Raw genomic sequence first — 19,885 nt, 5'->3', positions numbered from 1 at the left:
TTGGCCCGTGTAATAGGACCCTAAGGTGTATAGGGACCTTTTAGGCTGCACCATTTTCCTGGTCTTCAGTTGTCAGACAGTAGTTGTAGGGAATAGATTTCTACTGATTGTAAGTGATAAATGTTTGTTAAAAAAAAAAAATCAGAGAAACTTTTTTTTTTTTTGTTTTATTTTTCATTTTAGTGGATTTTTAACCATAACATACAAATGAATGAAACCATTTATCATCTGTAAATGTGTAATAGGTTTGTTCTTAGTAGCTTGTTTTGTTGCTTGCTATAGTGATGACAATGTTAAATCTCTTTACCTTGAAGTAAGTACACCCTGCATTCACCTTAACTGATTGCTCAGATACGTTGTCACTGAATTAATGCAAAGTGACCTCCATAAGATCATCGTCTCTCCTCAGCCGCTCAGCTCGGATCATGTCAAGGTTTTTTTGTATCAGATTTTAAGAGGTGAGTTTGATTCACTTAATACTGTGTTGTTACCCTACGCGACAGTAATAGCCAGATAGCTGTTTATTTTTTATTTAGGCCTATCCACAGATATTTTGGGTACGGTCCTCAGTAGTCCGAGAAAACTGCTTTAAATCCCTATTAACATACATGATATGAGTTATTAACAGACAGCCTATATTCTAGGCAACTGGCCTTGTCATAATTATTAGCCTACCTCTGGGACTGCCCCTACATGTCAGGACCGCCGCTACATTCTGGGACTGCCACTACATGCCAGGACTGCCGCTAAATGCCAGGAATGCCGCTAAATGCCAGGACTGCCCCTACATGCCAGGACTGCCGCTAAATGTCAGGACTGCCCGCTAGTGGTGTAAATACAAGAACTATTTATATGAATTGCTTTAAAAAAATAAATTTAAAAAAATCACTATAATCAGGACCAAATACTACCTCCATACCGTTATTGAAGAAAACACACTATATATAGGCCAATATTACCACCATAAAAGTGACCGCCCCATAATGACTCTATATACACTATATACAGACCAATATTACCGCTATAGACTGACCACTGTATAATAAATGACTGTATATACACTGTATACAGACCAATATTATGTGGCTGTCACCCTATGGCTGTACTATTGGTGTATATAGTGTATATATAGAGTCATTATGTGGCAGTCAATCTATGGCAGTAATGACTCTATATATACGCTATATACAGACCAATATTATTGCCATTGGCTGACCCCTGTATAATGACTTTATATACACTCTATATACAGACCAATATTACCACCATAGAGTGACCACTGCATAATGACTCTATATACAGGCCAATATTACTGCCATAGACTGACCCCTGTATAATGACTCTATATACACTGTATGCAGACCAATATTATGTGGCGATCACTCTATGGCTGTACTATATATACTGTACTGTGGCTGTACTGTATATAGTGTCATTATGTGGTAGTCAATCTATGGCAATAATGACTCTATATATACGCTATATACAGACCAATATTAATGCCAAAGAGTGACCACTGCATAATGACACTATATACAGACCAATATTACCGCCATAGAGTGACCACTGCATAATGACTCTATATACAGACCAAAATTACTGCCATAGACTGACCCCTGTATAATGACTCTATATACACACTATATACAGACCAATATTATGTGGGCGATCACTCTATGGTTGTACTATTGGTCTGTATATAGTGTGTATATAGAGTCATTATGTGGTGTTCACTGTATGGCGGTAATATTGGTCTGTATATAGTGTCATTATGTGGTAGTCAATCTATGGCAGTAATGAGTGTGTATATATATATATATATATATATATATATATATATATATATATATATATATATATATATATATATATACGCTATATACAGACCAATATTAATGCCAAAGAGTGACCACTGCATAATGACACTATATACAGACCAATATTACCACCATACAGTGACCACCACCTAAAGACTGAATACCACCTTATTTTTTTCTCAATAAAATACACCGTATTGCCTTAGTAATGTCATCATACACTATACATAGGAGCTGCAGCAATTACATAGGACTGATGAGGCCGGAGAATGGCTGCAGCTCCTATATACAGTCTATTCACCTCAACACTTGGAGTCAGCAGTGCTTATACACACACACCATTATATATATATTTATAAACACACACACACCATTTTATATATATATATATATATATATATATATATATATATATATACACACACACACACCATTATATATATATATATATATATATATATATATATATATATATATATACACACACACACACTCACACACCCATGAAAACACATTATACAGATACAAACCATCCAGTCCACACACTATACACAGAACATGTAACACACACTGCATTCATGCATTATACACCTACATTCATACACATTACACACTACATGTACAGAATACTTACTCCCTCTACCATGCTGGTTGTAGTGGTGAATCCTCCTCATGTTCCCAGCAGCAGCAGCAGGCTGTCGTCCTCACTCGGCAGCCCTCTCCTCCATCGTCCCGACAGCTCAACACCAGAGCAGGAAGTCACGTGCAGTGAGAGGAGCTGGAGGGAGGGGGAGGGGGAGCAGACACCGAGCCCAGCGTCCTGCAGCCTCTGCGTGACCCCTGATAGCAGCAGCCAGGGATCACTCCCAGACGCTGGAGGACGCTGTCTGTGCTCTCCTCTCCACTGGAACTGCGGCAGGGGGCCCCTGGGGGATGGGGGCCCTGGGCATTTGCCCTGCTTGCCCCCCCCTAACGCCGGCCCTGTATGTATATATGTATGCTATCCGTTTAAACATCACAAGCAGCAGTGAATACTTACCATCTGTGCTGCTTGTGATCCAGCATCCAGGTCTTCCTTCCTCTGGCCACTGCTGTATCTTCAAGCCCCACCTCCTCTGACTGTCAATCACTCTGAAGGAGGCAGGGCCTGAAGATGCAGCTGGAGGGTGGGAAACCTAGATCACAAGCAGTGTGGCTGGTAAGTATAGACTGCTGCTTGTGATCTTTAAACTGAAAGCACAGATATGTACTGTATATATCTGCACTGTCGGTTTTCTTTTATTGTCACTCTTACATGGGTCGATTATTGGCTATAGGAGCATTTCTAACAATGCCCCTGGCTGATAATTGGTCCATGTAAAAAGCCCATTACTCTCTATATGGACAGCAAAGACATAGCTAAAAAACAGGAGAAAGTTGCTTATTAGAGATAAGGGAATATAGAGCGTGCTGGGGTTCGTATGAACTTGATCGCAAAACATTTGGTTACTGGTGTCTGAACAAGTTGTATGCAGTTATGGCTGTATATATGTTTTCAAGGACTCCTTAGGGCTGCATCCTACTTCTCCAGCTACCCGTATTCAAATGCGGCACACTTAAATCAACCCAAGCATGCTCGAGATTTGCTCATCTCTAATAGGGAGATATCAGCAGGTTACACATTTCTAACACGCTGATGAGTTCTACCATGCTGATGATGGCAAACTTACAGTACAGAGAAATACTGTATGCTAATACGGTACATACACCTAAGGATGATCTCTTTATCTTGTTTTAGATTCTGAGTTTACACAATAGAATATAAATATATGCACATGTATTGTATAATCTCTTACTGGTCCATATACAGACATATCCTAAATTTATACTCATATATACACACCACACAACATGGTATAAATTAATTGCAAGTTCCCACCCCCTAAAAAATTCTTCTTTGATTTGCATTTCAAGAGTTGAGTCCTGTGTTTTTTTTACTGTGCTGAGAAATTGCACTTACATGCTGTGTACACCTGCACATTGCTGCCGGAGTAATGATAGGTCCCTGTTACATTAGAGCAGATACGTTGCCTACAGTACTCACACAGTGATCCCCCACAGATCGAATAGTTCGGGAGGTTGAAAAATTAAAATAGAGTTAACCACATAGACAGTAGCAGTAGTGGTAGTAGCAGTAGCTTTTGTTCAAAAACAGCATCACATCTGTCATGTGGTAGTTAGTGACATTGCGGCTCAACATAACTTCCTTAGCTGAAGCAGTGCTGCAACTACCAGATGCATCCTGTGAATTAGAGTGGCGCCATTTCTCAAAGAAAGGTGCCATGTTGCTCTAATGCTGGACAACACCTTGAAGGATGAGGATAAGTTTAGTAAAACGCTAAGTGACAAATCCGACTGAAGGACTGAAATTCTTACCACTGAGAACAATGTGGGAGTGACCCGAAAATAAGCAGCCGGCAATGCTATAATAGGTTATAATTACCTGTTACTGGGGAAGTATAGCAGTTAAATGGGGGTTACTATTAAGTGACGTGCCAGGGTAGGTTTTATGTTAACCTGGCTAAAAGTGTTCACCTAGAATTAAGTCACAGCAGCAGCCATAATGTCTCCTTACAGCGAGGTTTGCCTGGGCGGCTGGGCGTACAAGAGGTTAGCTATTTCTATTACATACTAAGCAGCAGTTGTCTGACACCATTTATAATTTCCTGGCAATAAGTCATTGCATTCTGTTAAACAATACCACAGACTATGACTGAGACACAGCAGATGTAAAACCATTGTGGTAAAAAAAAAAAGGCTGCTCTTGCATAAGTTTGCACGTACTCATACAAACAATGTAATTAAAAAATAAGCAACAATTTAAAAAAATTTTTTTTGAAAAATCTCCCATTGTCTGTCTGACAGCCCATATGTTTCTGCAGACTACTGAACTACACATCTGCATTATGTTGCACTGCAGTGGTTGGTTTTTCACTGTATAAAGTGGTGAATTTGCATTGTTACCTGGCCAACTTGGTTGACAAACTATTTTGGTGCTATAATGTTAAGGCCCTGTTACACGAAACGATCAGGAGGAGCACGCAAGCGATGACCTGTCAGATCAGCGCTCGCTTGCTCCTCATTTCCCACTCACTGCCGGCACTATTACCCTTGCCAACAGCGAGTGTGTAAGAGTGGGGGGGGGGGCCTCGGGGAAGCCCATAGGAGATAGCGTCTGTCCCCGGAGCGATGGACAGCAGACCATCGTTATTGTTTAAAAAAAAAAGGTTCAACATGTTGAAAGACCAGGATCGGCCAACATCACGCATGTCGGCTCATCGTTGCCTTTTAACAGTAGCTATTACATCAATAGATAATCGTCCAAATATGGACGGCAATAGCTTGGTGTAATAGGGCCTTTAGTCATCTTGGTTGTCACTCTGCTTTTTAAGGTTGTAGAGTAGTCATTTTAACAATCTGTCTTGATGAAGAATTGAGTGATACATATGGTGCACTAGTTTTTCACCCAATTTTCTGACATATTTTGTCACTGACTAAAGGCCCTATTACACGACCTTTTAACAGTAGCTATTACTCCATGTGATTATCCCTTGGTGTAATAGGGCCTTTACACACAAAAAAATATTCACTGCAGAACTTTGCTGAATTACAGGGGTTCCTTGAATATGGAGCCCATAGCTTGTTCTCAGTGAACACGAAACTTGTATGGTGGCATAAGAAAAAACATTGCTAATTTATATACCATAATATGGAGGTACTCTACCCTATACGCAACGATTCTAGAGGAGAGTACCATGCTTTATAGAGTAATGGCCTCCGTATGTCTTGCAGGCTGTCTTGTTCACTTATCCAGTGGTATTGCAGGTAGTATTCCTTTCCAGTGCTGAGGGGTGTTACATGCATTTATCAACAACATTTTTATCTCCATCTTCATAACTGAAACGTAAAAATCAATGGCAAGACTTTAACTTGTTGCTGTCTCTTTCCTTCATTCGGTATTAGGTCTGAAGTATTTACATTCAGCCGGCATTTTACATCGAGACATTAAACCAGGGAATCTACTTGTGAACAGCAACTGTGTGCTCAAGGTAATTTTCTATTTAGATCTTTCTAATGCAAATGTAATTACCTGGTTTGTAGTACACGTGTGAAGTGTGCCACCCTCTCCAGTGTGCAGGGTTATGTCACATATATGGCAGCTGGATGATAGAAGAGAACGGTAGAATATTTCTCACAGCTTTTTTGTAAGCTGGCAGCATGATCAGTGTGTTTCATGCCACCCTGAAAAATATTGGGTAGCTTCACGTCTATTCACAAAGTGTTTTTAGCACAGTAGAAGTGAGCATCTAATGGTGCAATTTATCTGACAGATTTTGGAAGCCAAAGCCAGGAATGGAGAGTAGAAATCAGTCTTTCCTTTATGACCCATTCCCTTTTATAGTCTGTTTCTGGCTACTTTTGACCCACGTCCCTCTGTCCCTCTTTGCCCCTAACATGTCCCTCTTTTTGACCTAGGAATTAGATTTGCATTAATAAACTTTTCATGACTGCTCTAGAAAGTGTCTGGTTTCTTACTGGATAATAGACCCAAACCTGCATATAATTTCATGTGCTGCAAGGTGGATCCTAAAAATTGTTATATTCAGATGAATCATGTGTAATTAGGGCCCCTTTCACACCTCATATCACACATGCAGTTCATATGTTCCTATACATACATCTGTAGGTGTTACCAGTCTGTTTTGGGGACATGTTCCGAGGCGCAAAAAACAATTAAGCCATTGTGCGTCCATCTCGCCTATATGACAGTGGGTCCCTGCAGATGTGGACAGTTACCGAAACACATTTGTAATCCTGTCCCTATTATCGAGTCCACAATTACAGACAGGGTTACTCATGTGTGAATGAGACCTAAGGATGCAGTCACACATACAGGAGCTGCTGCAGATTTGCAGATATCATTGTAACTAAATGCATCAATCTGCAGCACATCCTGTATGTGTGGATGTGTCCTTGAATTAAAAAGTATAGAAATGTATGTAAAATTTTCCTAGAGTGAACCACAAGTGTCCCTTGGGCAAAATAGTAAACACGCCATTAGTGTATGGAATTTGTCAAACATTACAAGTGCAGAGAAGGGACATGGCTAAACCACTACTACTGTTTCTGCCCAAATGTGAAAAGCACAGCGTCCCAATAACCCTACCGAAGTTCTTCTTTGACATTTGAAGGAAGCCCCCACAGCCGCTGAAGTGACAGGTTGTTCAGCCAATCACTGGCCATGGTGCTGTCTCGGCCAGTGATTGGCTGAGCAGCCTGTTGGCTGTGAAATTGGGACAGGCACAAGCAAGAAGAACTAGGTGACCTTTGCAACAATCAAAATACTTTTTTTTACTTTCTAATGTTTTCAAAATGTAATGTAATAAAGAAACAGCGGTGACAGGAAACCCTTTTATAATAAAGCTTCATAAATATAAAAACATTTTTTTCATTGGGTATTTGCCTTCTAAATGCAAAATGAAGCAAATACTAAATTTCCTACATTTGGCTGCTGCTTAATATTCCACGGGCCATCTAGAGGAGCAAACGAGCACTCTCAGCGCTCGTTTGCTACTCAATCCCCGCTCGCTGCCGCCGCTATTCAACGCGGCTGCAGCAAGCGGGTGAGTGCGGGGGGGCTGCCCGGGTGATCGCTGATCGTCCGGACAGCCCATAGGATAAAGCAGCGTCTGCTGCCGATGCTCCTATTCAACGGAGTGACGGCAGCATATCGTTGCTGTATCAGTCGCTACAGCAACGATCAGCCGACATGAACGATGTTGGCTGATCATTGCACTCTATTCCACGGGACGATTATCGTCCGTAGCGGCCGAATACGGACAATAATCGTTCCGTGGAATAGGGCCTTTAGACAAAGATATTTCTGTTGGAAGCCGACATCTTTTTGCTCTTGCACCACTACATGGGCCGATTATCAGCAACGAGCGTGCCTAGGAATGCTCAATTACCAATAATTAGCCTGTATAAAAGTGCCAGTGATCAGCCAACGGCAGAAAAACGCCTGCTGGTTGGCTGATTTGATCTTTTGTGAAATTTTTGGTAAAATTTATTATTGGCCTCACATCTTGATAACAATGATTGTTAATGACCACATAAACCAGGGGTGGGGAGCTCCCCTGTGATGCGCGCCGCTCTGCTGGGGAAGAAGCCGGCATACACCGCATCCTCCGGTGTCTGTGACAGCTGGCGGACACCGGAGGATGCTGTCTGTGCCGGCTCCTTCCCCAGCAGAGCGGCGCGTGTCTTTAGTCTCTTGCGGGCCGCGCGCGATGACGTCATTTCATCGCGCGCCGCCTGCAGGAGAAGACCGGCACAGAGGACCTGGGAGAGAAGAGGACCTGGACTGCGTGGGAGCGGAGGTAAGGTGAGTGGGATGTTTATTTTTTTATTTGGGGGTTAACTAGGATCCCAGGGACATGATTGATGGGGGGGGGGACAACTAGGCTACCAGGGACATGACTGATGGGGGGGACAACTAGGCTACCAGGGACATGACTGATGGGGGGGGGGGACAACTAGGCTACCAGGGACATGACTGAGGGGGGGGGGACAACTAGGCTACCAGGGACATGACTGATGGGGGGGGGGCAACTAGGCTACCAGGGACATGACTGATGGGGGGGGGACAACTAGGCTACCAGGGACATGACTGATGGGGGGGACAACTAGGCTACCAGGGACATGCCTGATGGGGGGGGGGGGGGGAATAACTAGGCTACCAGAGACATGACTGATGGGGGGGGGGGAATAACTAGGCTACCAGGGACATGCCTGATGGGGGGGAATAACTAGGCTACCAGGGACATAACTGATGGGGGGGGGGGGGGACAACTAGGCTACCAGGGACATGCCTGATGGGGGTTAACTAGGCTACCAGGGACATGCCTGATGGGGGGGGGGGGGGGACAACTAGGCCACCAGGTACATGACTGATGGGGGGGACAACTAGGCTACCAGGGACATGACTGATGGGGGAATAACTAGGCTACCAGGGACATGCCTGATGGGGGGGGGGGGGGGGACAACTAGGCCACCAGGTACATGACTGATGGGGGGGACAACTAGGCTACCAGGGACATGACTGATGGGGGGGACAACTAGGCTACCAGAGAAATGACTGATGGGGGGGGGACAACTAGGCTACCAGGGACATGACTGATGGGGGGGGACAACTAGGCTACCAGGGACATGACTGATGGGGGGGGACAACTAGGCTACCAGGGACATGACTGATGGGGGGATAACTAGGCCACCAGGGACATGACTGATGGGGGAGACAACTAGGCTACCAGAGACATGACTGATGGGGGGGGAATAACTAGGCTACCAGGGACATGACTGATGGGGGGGGAATAACTAGGCTACCAGGGACATGATTGATGGGGGGGGGGGACAACTAGGCTACCAGGGACATGACTGATGGGGGGGACAACTAGGCTACCAGAGACATGACTGATGGGGGGGGGGAAAACTAGGCTACCAGGGACATGCCTGATGGGGGTTAACTAGGCTACCAGGGACATGACTTGGGGGTTAACTAGACTACAAGGGGCATCACTGGGGGTTAACTACAATAGCAGGGGCACTAGGGGAACAATACTATGCCTTGTCCTGGGTGCTGCAAACCCCCGCTACTAACTGCCGCGCACGGTATGCGGCCCTCGAATGATTTTATTAATGCCCGACCGGCCCTCGACATGGAAAAGGTTCCCCACCCCTGACATAAACGATACAGCGATTGTTTGTGCAGCCAAGACGCATTATTGATTTTGCCTTGCAGAGTCATTTACGTTTGTGTACGGATCCATATCAGTCTGTGTAAAAGGACCCCTAGTGGGTTTGCACACGGGGGAGCACCTGGTGGCTACCCCTATGTGCAGAAAAGATGGAGTGAATTGGCCATAGTAATGTGTTGTGTGCAGCACTGATAGGAAGCAGAATCCCACTGTGTCTTGAATAGTCCTGCAGGCAATATAGACATTGGGGGAGTGCCACATACAGATTGTATAACCCTAAGTAAATTATTTTACAAACTAAATTTGTTTTTCGTCTAAACTAATCTTTGTTTCTTCCTTTATTAGATTTGTGATTTTGGATTGGCAAGGGTAGAAGAACTTGATGAATCTCGACACATGACTCAGGAAGTTGTCACTCAGTATTACCGGGCTCCTGAAATCCTAATGGGGAGTCGTCATTACACTAACGCTATAGATATCTGGTCTGTAGGTTGCATCTTTGCAGAGCTGCTTGGTCGTAGAATATTATTTCAGGCGCAGAGTCCAATACAGCAGGTAACTTATTTTTGTTCTATGTAAAACCATTGTGTTTTGTGTGTGTGTGTATATGTATGTGTGTGTATATATATATATATATATATATATATATATATATATATATATATATACACCATAATCTGTAGAGACCCAGCCATTTGTAAATTATATAGTTTATTTTTTATTTTTTATTGCATAAAAAAAAGTGACGTTTTCTTTTATGCCACCTTCAAGAAGATCTCCCCAAGGGTACATTCAGGCTTTCCCTATTACGCATTTGTATCAAGGCTGTTATGTCAAGGCAACATTTAGGGGATGGAATTAATGAAACTTTTGGTGCAGAATATACACAGATCCACTGAAAACACATTGTGTAAACCTGGCCTAACTGATCCATGATGGTCTAAATCCCAGGCTGAGATTGTATGCCTGTTACAAGATCAGCCTTAGCGGAAGACCCTTTTGTTGGACACTAGGCAATGGTGTGTAAAACCTTTACTAAATGTCAATTATGTTTTGTTATTGTTTTTCCCTAATTTCCCAGAATTCTGGTGCATTTGAGGTAGTAAATATAAACCACTTTCTTCTGGGTGAGAACCGATTATCACTACTGGCCGGACTGACAATAGGCCCGGTGGGCGCCCAGGTTGCCACTCCATGGATCACACCAACCCCCTGGCACTTGTGCACCCCCCCCCCCCCCACCCCCAAGCACATATGAGGCATTCAGAATCTTTTTTGTACAGATGTAAAATTATAATAAATTAACCCCCATCTGTCAAGTTATGGGAAATACCCCAAAAGTTGCAACACAACGGGTTTCTGTTTTTTTAAATTTTTTTATAGAATGTGTAAATCTAGAGTGTGCGGTTTCTGAATTCATATCAGTCAGTCTACAGGAACATGGTTCAACTAATCTACCTATAGATGACAAAGTAAAACCCATAAAACACCAATCCCACCATTCCAGAAGTAACGCCGACCTGACATTAATTGACCTTCGATTACCCCTCCCAGCACAACAAAGCAGTTACAAAGTTGCAAATACAGCCTGCCAGGGAACTTCAGCTGTCTCAGAAGGGAGTGGGAGACCGAGGGAAAAACTGCACACAGTTTTGTTGTGTCTTCAACAGAAAACAGCAGCTTAGAACTGGGAGAAGGAGACTGAATAGAAAATAACAAATATGGAAGGAATTTTTAGTGTCACCATGGGCAGCAACATATGAAAAGTTATGTTTGAGTGAAATACCCCTTTAGGAGGCGTTCACACATACAGGATCTGCAGCAGATTTGATGGCACATATTTGAAGCTGCAGATTTTATGTTGTGTTCAGTCATTAAGTCACAATAATATCTGCAGCTTCAAATCTGCGCCATCGGATCTGCTGCAGATCCTGTATGTGTGAACACTCCCTTAAGATGAGTAATTACATAATCTTCATGTCATGAATTAAAAAGAGATAAATACATAACTATTGAAGTGTGGCTGCTGTGTATACAGGGTGTCAGAAAATTCAGAAATCAGGAAATAAAAATTCAAATTCTAAAACCTGCTCATTAGTGTTCAATTGGGTGTATTCTTTCCTTCACCTAAGTTATCAAAGTAGCAGAGTATTTGTTCTGCCCGTGATTCCTTGTGCAGTTGTTTGGATATATGGAAAGGAAGCTTTGAAACTAGATCAAAGATTTCAGACGGCATTTGTACAATTCCTCAAGTACTTTTGATCTGTAACTTATTAGTTTCCACAGAAACATTTTTGAAAGAGAGGAAGGAATTAGTGAATTAATTCATCAGTAGAAAGCTCAGGAAGCATCCGTCTGCAGACCATTTGAATGACTGCTGATGAGCTGACGCCTGTATGCTGCAGACTCTGCTCTATAGGGCCGGGCTATGCTGATAACACATAATTATCACTTGCATCTGATTTATTATTAAAGGGCAATTCTACATTTTTTGCTTGTTGTAATATCCTTCTGCATAATTACCAAGACAACGTGTATTCTACACATCCCTTCTTTTTTTTTTTTTTTTTTTAACCCCTTTATTAAAGTCATTGGGTTCTACCATCAGTTCTTGGTCCCGGCAGAACTTACACTCTAAGGGTCTATTCACACGTCAGTATATTTTTCCAATCCGCAAATTTCAGTCAGTATACAATCCGCAAATTCAGTCCGTATTGCATCCGTATTGCATCCGTATTGCTTCAGTAAAATACAGACCCCATAGAGTTGTATTGGATGTGTCAGTTACTGTCCGTACTAGGGTCTGTCCTTTTTTTTTTGCGGAACGGATTGCAGCCCAGTACACAACACGGATGTCTGTATAGGTCCATTGAAATACATTGGTCCTATATTATTGCGGATCCGCAATTAAGGACATGAACAGGACGTATGAATAGAGCCTAACTTTTATCTCAGAAACGCAAATAGGACTAGTAAGGAATTGACTAACCTAGCGATGTGTATTGGAGCGTGGGAGTAAAGGCCCTTTTACATGGGCTGAGTATCATCAACAAGCGTTCCTAGAAACCCTCATTCAGCCGATAGTCGGCCTGTGTAAAAGTAAGAGTGATGGAAAATGCCCACTAATCGGCCCATCACATCTTCTGCCTACTTCAAAAATGTATATCGATTGGCTGAACATCTCCCTGTGTAAACAGGGGATATGTGGCTGATAGCAATATGTTTAAATGGCTGCTTGAACGTTACAGCAATAGTTAGTGCAGCCTGGCCCTGCGATTCATCATACCTTCTAAAGGCCCTGCAAATGGGCGCTGAACATTGTTTACTGTAAAAGGACCCGTAGCGTCTGGAATCCTCTCAAACACAGATAGGACATACATGTACCTTGCAGATGATTTACAGCCTGAACCCCTAGTCTGCAAGGCAACAGTGCTTTAACCAGTGCACCACCATGCACTAAAACCACATAAACCACAGTAGAAAAGCTGCATTATGTGAGTGAATAATCGCCCAGGAACGCTCCCTGCACTGGTCGCCCAGGAACGCTCCCTGCGCTGGTCGCCCAGGAACGCTCCCTGCACTGGTCGCCCAGGAACGCTCCCTGCACTGGTCGCCCAGGAACGCTCCCTGCACTGGTCGCCCAGGAACGCTCCCTGCACTGGTCGCCCAGGAACGCTCCCTGCACTGGTCGCCCAGGAACGCTCCCTGCACTGGTCGCCCAGGAACGCTCCCTGCACTGGTCGCCCAGGAACGCTCCCTGCACTGGTCGCCCAGGAACGCTCCCTGCACTGGTCGCCCAGGAACGCTCCCTGCACTGGTCGCCCAGGAACGCTCCCTGCACTGGTCGCCCAGGAACGCTCCCTGCACTGGTCGCCCAGGAACGCTCCCTGCACTGGTCGCCCAGGATCACTCCCTGCTTCTCTTCTGGTTTGCACACTGGACCTGATGCCAGACATCTTTGCTGGTCCAGAAACACTGATTTCTGGTTGGCTGATGCTGCACTAAGATCTATTTCATAAGAAGCCAGTAGCCTACCTGTAAGCTCTTTGGAGTGTGGTAGGAATACCATGCAAACACAGGCAGAACACAGGAGTCACTATATTGTCCTATCACACATCTAGCCCTGGTACAGGAGTTTGACAATAATATGTCAGTCTTAGAGTTTGGTGACACCTATGCACAGGAAATGCCCAAGCATAAGAAAGTCTGAAAACTGGTATAAGGCAATTCTACTTCACAAATGTTATTAATTTTCTTTAGCCCTTCAAAAGAACATGATACCCAGGTGCCTTTTTCTCCTAAGCAACGACGCACCAAGCAGTTTTGTAGCAATTATGGTTCTCCGGGGAGAATTTGTTCCGATTACTACTTCAGCTGCTGCATTCACAACAATCCTTTGGCAGGCGCTGAGGACCAGGTGCACAAACCCCTACTGATAAAGGTTGAATTATACCCTTTTCTTTCCCTGACAGGTATATTTGCCTACTGATCGCTTTAACTCTGCGCGCCCTGCACTATGACTCATACACCTTCCACGTAGGAACATGCTGCCCGAGAGCTTTTTATAGCGGAGCTTTTGTGTTTTAAAGAGGCCGATTCTGGAAGCCTTTCATTTCTCAGAACTAATGCTTTGCCTTATAGCCTTCAGTGTCCTTGGCCCCTTCAGTGTCCAGTGTCATTGTACCCCCCCCCCCCCCGTGCACAGACATGGATGCTATTTTGCAAAGTAAACAAGCTTATAGTGTGTGGGAGTGGAGACCATTATCACCTAGACCACAGGTGTCCAACTACAATTGCCATCATGCCTGGGCAGCTAAAGCTTTGACTGGCCAGGTATGATGGGAATTGTAGTTTTGCAACAGCTGGAGGGCAGTGAGTTTGACACCGCTGCTCTAGACTGTCCTTTCAAGTCAGGGTTTGTTCACATGTTGCCCATAACATGACTGCAGCATGTGAGTAAGCTTATAGGACAACTTTTTGGGTGCATAACCTTGACTATACTTGTACAGTAAGATAAGTAAAACGTTGATGCTTTGCAGCAGCTAGAGGCTCTTATCTCCATGATGCACACTTCCCCAGACCAGAAACACATCAAACTCCACCTTCTTATGTTGTTTGCCGTCTCACATGTCAGTTCACAGTCAAGTGACAACTAAGCTCCTCTCGGGGCAATAACAGCTGGGAAAGAGGCATCAAGGAGGCGACTGTGTTAATGTGTATTGGAGAGTGTCACAAGCTGTTCATGGATGGTATCATAAATGTTAGCACTTAATATGCAATGAGTAATATGCTTCTGTAAAATGCTGTAAAAACACCTGTGGTGAAAAACATTATTACAGATGGATCATATGCATATTATGCCGCATCAGCCTTTTTACCTATGTCTAAAGAATGACCCATTTTGACTCTGTATACACTTAAAGGGCAGTATGGAGAAAAATAATGTTTCTAAAGTTATACAGATTTGTAAATTATATTTAAAAAAACCCTCAAGTGTTTCATAGAGGTTTTCTATGAGGATTTGCTACTGCTTTGGACAGTTCCTGTTGGGGGCACAGTACACTAGGGGCCATGTAGGGTATGTGTGGTATATATGGAATATATTTTGGCAATTCCTGATGGTTTCTTGAAGGTAAAAACTGATTACTGTCCTGACATTAAAAACTGTCACAGACATGTGAAGGGGGGCTCTTGTTTAAAATAACAGCTGTATTTGGCTAGGGTCACACTGGGTTCAACAAATTGCGGTGCTTTTTCAATGCCACACACTTTAAAGGTGAAACCTTACGAACTGTTTCACCTTTAAAGAGCAGGCAGCTATGTAGGTGGTTATCCAGCATTTAAAAAAATAATCATCATATTTTTTTCAGCAACAGCACCGCTCTTGTCCAGTTTTTGTGTGGTATTGCAGCTCAGCTCTATCGAGATAAATGGAGTAAAAGTTGTAATACCACACACAACCTGAGGTCAGATGTGGTGCAGTTTGTGGAAGAAAGCAGCTATGTTTTTATATTCCTGGATTACAATGTATGACCTCACTCATTGCCCCCCAGTTCAGATCAAGGGCAGAAAAGCTAGTGGCAATGTTCTTAAAGGGGAACTCCAGGTAGAGGTTAAATTTTTTTTTTAACTTCTGCAAAAGCATAGCGCATTACTTACCTGTCTATCCCAGTTTTGAAACTACTAAAAATCCATTTGTTGGGGGGGGGGGGGGGGTTGCTCTGTATTGTGTTTCTGTCCTTCCTGGTTTAGCATTTCCCAGAATGCAATGCTTTCCCTCTGCTGATCATCACAGTCCCCCACCCATCACAATCAGTAAAATTAGTGCTACACCTGCTTCTGGCCGGTCAGAGATGGTGAATCAGTCAGGGGATTGGGTTATCCAGCCAAGCCTCCTGTGACATCACACCCTGCCCCCTGTCTGCATCATCAGCCTGTGCTTAGCAAACACAATGTGAGACAGAGGCATGGAATATTTGTCTCCTAAGGGGGGAGAGCAGTGGGAGCAGGAGACAATGTGAATTGGCACAGAGGCCTTTTTTTTCACTTCCTGGATTTCTATCAGCTACCAGTGTGGCAGAACCGTACAGGTACAGTAATACAATGTATAGACACATCTATATAACTTTTAATGTACTTTTAATAGAAAACAAGTTTTTCTTATCCGGAGTTCCCCTTTAAGTATCTGACTCATTCCTAGCAATGGTGTACCAAGGGGATTTTCCTGAGCTTACTGTATTTTCTTTTTTTTTTTTCTGCAGTTGGACTTAATTACAGATTTGTTGGGAACACCGTCACTTGAAGCAATGAGGACAGCTTGTGAAGGCGCCAAGGCACATATACTCAGGGGTCCTCATAAACAGGCAAGTCAACTTCTTTTTTTTTTTTTTAATTTACCTATGTTAATTGGAAATGGTTCATGTCCTCAAAAAAAATTCAATAATATGCAAAAGTGTGAAAAAACTATAAGATCTGACAAGCTGCAGCTTCTTCATGGCCAAATACGCAATGAAAATATTTCAGCAGCAGATCAGGGCCAGTAAGATGCCAGCATTTATCTGTCAGAACACCGGGCAGACGCCACGAATTGGCACCAGGCAGGCTTTGGATTCAAAACATTTTTGCCTGGATCTTGGTGTCCAAGTGAGAGGCTTTATTGAAGACATCTCATCCTCTGCAGATATTTTTGCTTAAAGTATAACTAGCGTTCTCAATTACCTTTAACCCCTTAAGGTCAAAGCCAATTTTTGATCACTTTTTATTAAATTTTTTCTGGATTTGATGCAACCAAAAATGAACAATTTTGCACTTTTGAATTTTTTTTGCACTGACTCCTTTTACCATGTGAGATCAGGAATGTGATAATTTAATAGTTCGGGCGATTGCGCACGCGGCGATGCCAAATATGTTTATTTGTTTATTTGTATTTATAAAATTGGAAAAGGGGGGTGATTTAGATTTTTATTAGAGGAGAAGGTTTTTTATTAATAAAAAACATTTTTACTTTAACTTTTTCTTCAACTAGAAGTCCCCCTGGGGGACTTCTATATACACAACATTGATCTCTCATAGAGATCAATGCTTGGTATATACATAGCAATGATTAGTGTGATCGGTGATACATTGCTCTGGCCTGCTGCAGGACGGAGCAATGTATTGCCGAGCCGGGATCAGCGTCATCGCGCCGATGAGGCCTGGCCAGAAGAACGGAACTCCGCCCCGCAATCGCATTGCTGGGGGGAGATCCGTCCCAGTAGACACCAGGGATGCACTGAGAAGAGCATCTAAATAGCCGGCACGGCAACGGGACCCGCGTCTGCTAATAAAGCTGCTCCCCGGCTGCAGATAGCAGCCGGGAGCGGCGCCGTTCAGAACTCTCCCCGCGTCACCATGACGTACCAGATACGTCATGGGACGCTAAGGGGTTAAAGCGTAACTGTCATTTAAATGTCCTTTTTCAGAAATCAATAAGTACAAGTCATTTTAAGAAACTCTGTAACAGGTTTTATTAAACAAAAGCATTTCCTTCTGTACTCAAAGCTGTTTTCCAACCTCCTCCCTCACTTCAGAAGAAGCAGGATTTCTGTGTCTATTATGCTCTATAGAGAGGGGAGGGGATAACAGTGAGCACGGAGAGGAGAAGTCATCCCTGCCCAGCAGAACATCCTCCAATCTTTTCTCACCAAGCTCCTAGATAAGCTCTGAGCCTTCTGACCTCTGAATCCAGCGTTTTATGTCTTTATGCAGTCTCCAAACTGCAGAAGCTGATTCTGTCCTCTTCCTGCTCACTTAACTCCCTCGACCCCTCCCCTCTCCATAAGTTATAATGGGACTCAGCAAACCTGTCTTCACTGGGTAACTGATTTTTTGTACAAATAGGGTCTTTTTTTTGCCTTATAAAACCTATTACAGAGTTTCTTAAAATCACTTGAACTATTAATTTCTGCATAAAAACTTTTCATGACAATTACACTTTAAATGTTACAGAACGTATTGATCCTGATCAAAATTGACACCCAAGCATGGTTTTTAGGGTGGGCAAACTAGTTTAAAATAGAAGTATAGTGTCATCTATATACCTCACCATTTCGTCTTCAGCTTAAACTCCTGCGCAGGGCAAAAAAATTATGGGGTGGGGGTGAAGATAAAAAAAGAAGTTATATTCACCTTTCCTGATGCAGCGCCATGACCCACTTCTGGGCCCCAGCCATCTGTCGTCTTAGCTGCCTTCCGGCTATGTCACAACTCGGTTGACGGATGTCCTGCTCAGCCAGTCAGTGACTGGAGCAGGACACCACTGCAGTCACTGATTGGCAGAGCAGGCTAAATCCTATCAGTTTGTGATATTTAATCCTGGTTGTGATGCAGCGGGAAGAGGAGGACCCCCAGCAGGGTATGGAGGTGTGGTAATGCGGCACAACGCAGATACGGGAGGGTAGCAGAGAGCACCATGTCAGACTGGAAAGAATACACCACTTCCTGCAGGGCATACAGTGGCTGATAAGTCCCATGAAGGCTTGAGATTTTTTAATCGAAGTATTAGGTTTCGCTCTTCCCCTATAAACTGTTTCCGTCACCATCTGCAGACCAGTTTGATTTTGAGTATGTTTCCTTATATGTTATTAGTTATTTCTCATACTTTATATATTAGCAGACCATAGTGGGAAATAAAGCTATGATGCAAGTATTGTCGTAAACCTTTATTATAGAGATTGTACACATTTTACATCAGTGTTGAGCATATGGCGGCCAGACTGGGCAGCTGTTAGAGACTGCAGCTGAGTACCGTGTGCAGTGGCTATTAGTTATAGTTGCGCTCCCTTTAATCCTTGGCACAGCCACTTTAGGGACATGTATGTCATCAGATCAGTGGAAGCTGGATACAGATATGACAGTCGCTGCAGGCCAGATGCCACAGTCACTAGAGGTGGTCTCATGTAAGACTTCACATCACTCATCTACCTTAAATACTATATTTTTATTTTTGTATCATCCTTCTCTGTGAAATCCCCTTGAAAATTCCCTCATATAGAATGATAGTTACTGACACGCTCAGTTCATAGATTGTCTGTCTGTACTGCGTCGCCTCAAGGGTTCACTTAATGGCATGGGATTGTAAAAGCTGCCATGTTATACTTTTTTTTTAATTTTTTTTTTGCTTACTATTATTTGTGCTCTCTCCATGGGTTGAAGTGTTAAAAAAGCAGATTATTCCATAGCTGGGTCAGCGCTGTTTATTTGCATAGTAAGCCAGCTAATGGCTCCTGTTAAATGCTCCTCCGGCATCCAGGCTTTTAAAGGCATTCTCACTCAACCATTTTAAAGCACTTTTCATCCTGACTCTCCTATGAACTGCGTTCAGAAGAACAACTGAGATTTCAGGCGTCCCGGATCTGGTCAGACGAACGCTCCAGATGGTTTGACACAAGTGGGCTTTGGCTGCTAGGGGAGTAAATCCATTGTAACTGCTCACAGCCAGGAAATTGACATTTGCCAGATCTTCTCCTGGGTGCGTTGCTGGCGCGGTCTCACCTTTACGGTGGCGCTGAGCATTATTAGCGTTGTTTATTTTAGCTGACCCAGTTGTGCTTGACTGTGGAATGCAGCGCGCTGTCACTTTCACTTATTGTGATCTGATTCCATTAATACTGCGACAGGACAGATAATGCAGGGCATCAGATTGGCACCTTGCCCGAACAACAATATCTCTTCCATGTAACCAGAAGCCTTGTCATAAGGCAAGCATGGGTCACTCTGCAAACAAAAACATAG

At 43.5% G+C, this 19,885-nt stretch overlaps 1 protein-coding gene across 2 annotated transcripts in view; it reads left to right on the top strand.

The window, feature by feature from the left end:
- NLK (nemo like kinase) overlaps positions 1-19,885 on the top strand; it is a 127,351-nt gene that overhangs the window by 92,897 nt on the left and 14,569 nt on the right. For both annotated transcript variants that reach the window (XM_069945169.1, XM_069945170.1), the window contains exons 4-7: positions 352-458; positions 5,820-5,905; positions 9,959-10,168; positions 16,375-16,476. In XM_069945169.1, the coding sequence (XP_069801270.1) occupies positions 352-458; positions 5,820-5,905; positions 9,959-10,168; positions 16,375-16,476 (505 nt within the window). The remainder of the gene's footprint in view (positions 1-351; positions 459-5,819; positions 5,906-9,958; positions 10,169-16,374; positions 16,477-19,885) is intronic.

Source organism: Dendropsophus ebraccatus, chromosome 11 (genome assembly GCF_027789765.1).
Source record: "Dendropsophus ebraccatus isolate aDenEbr1 chromosome 11, aDenEbr1.pat, whole genome shotgun sequence".
Lineage (NCBI taxonomy): Eukaryota > Metazoa > Chordata > Amphibia > Anura > Hylidae > Dendropsophus > Dendropsophus ebraccatus.
The sequence above is the reverse complement of the archived record's forward strand: the minus strand, read 5'-3'. Positions and strand labels throughout refer to the sequence as shown.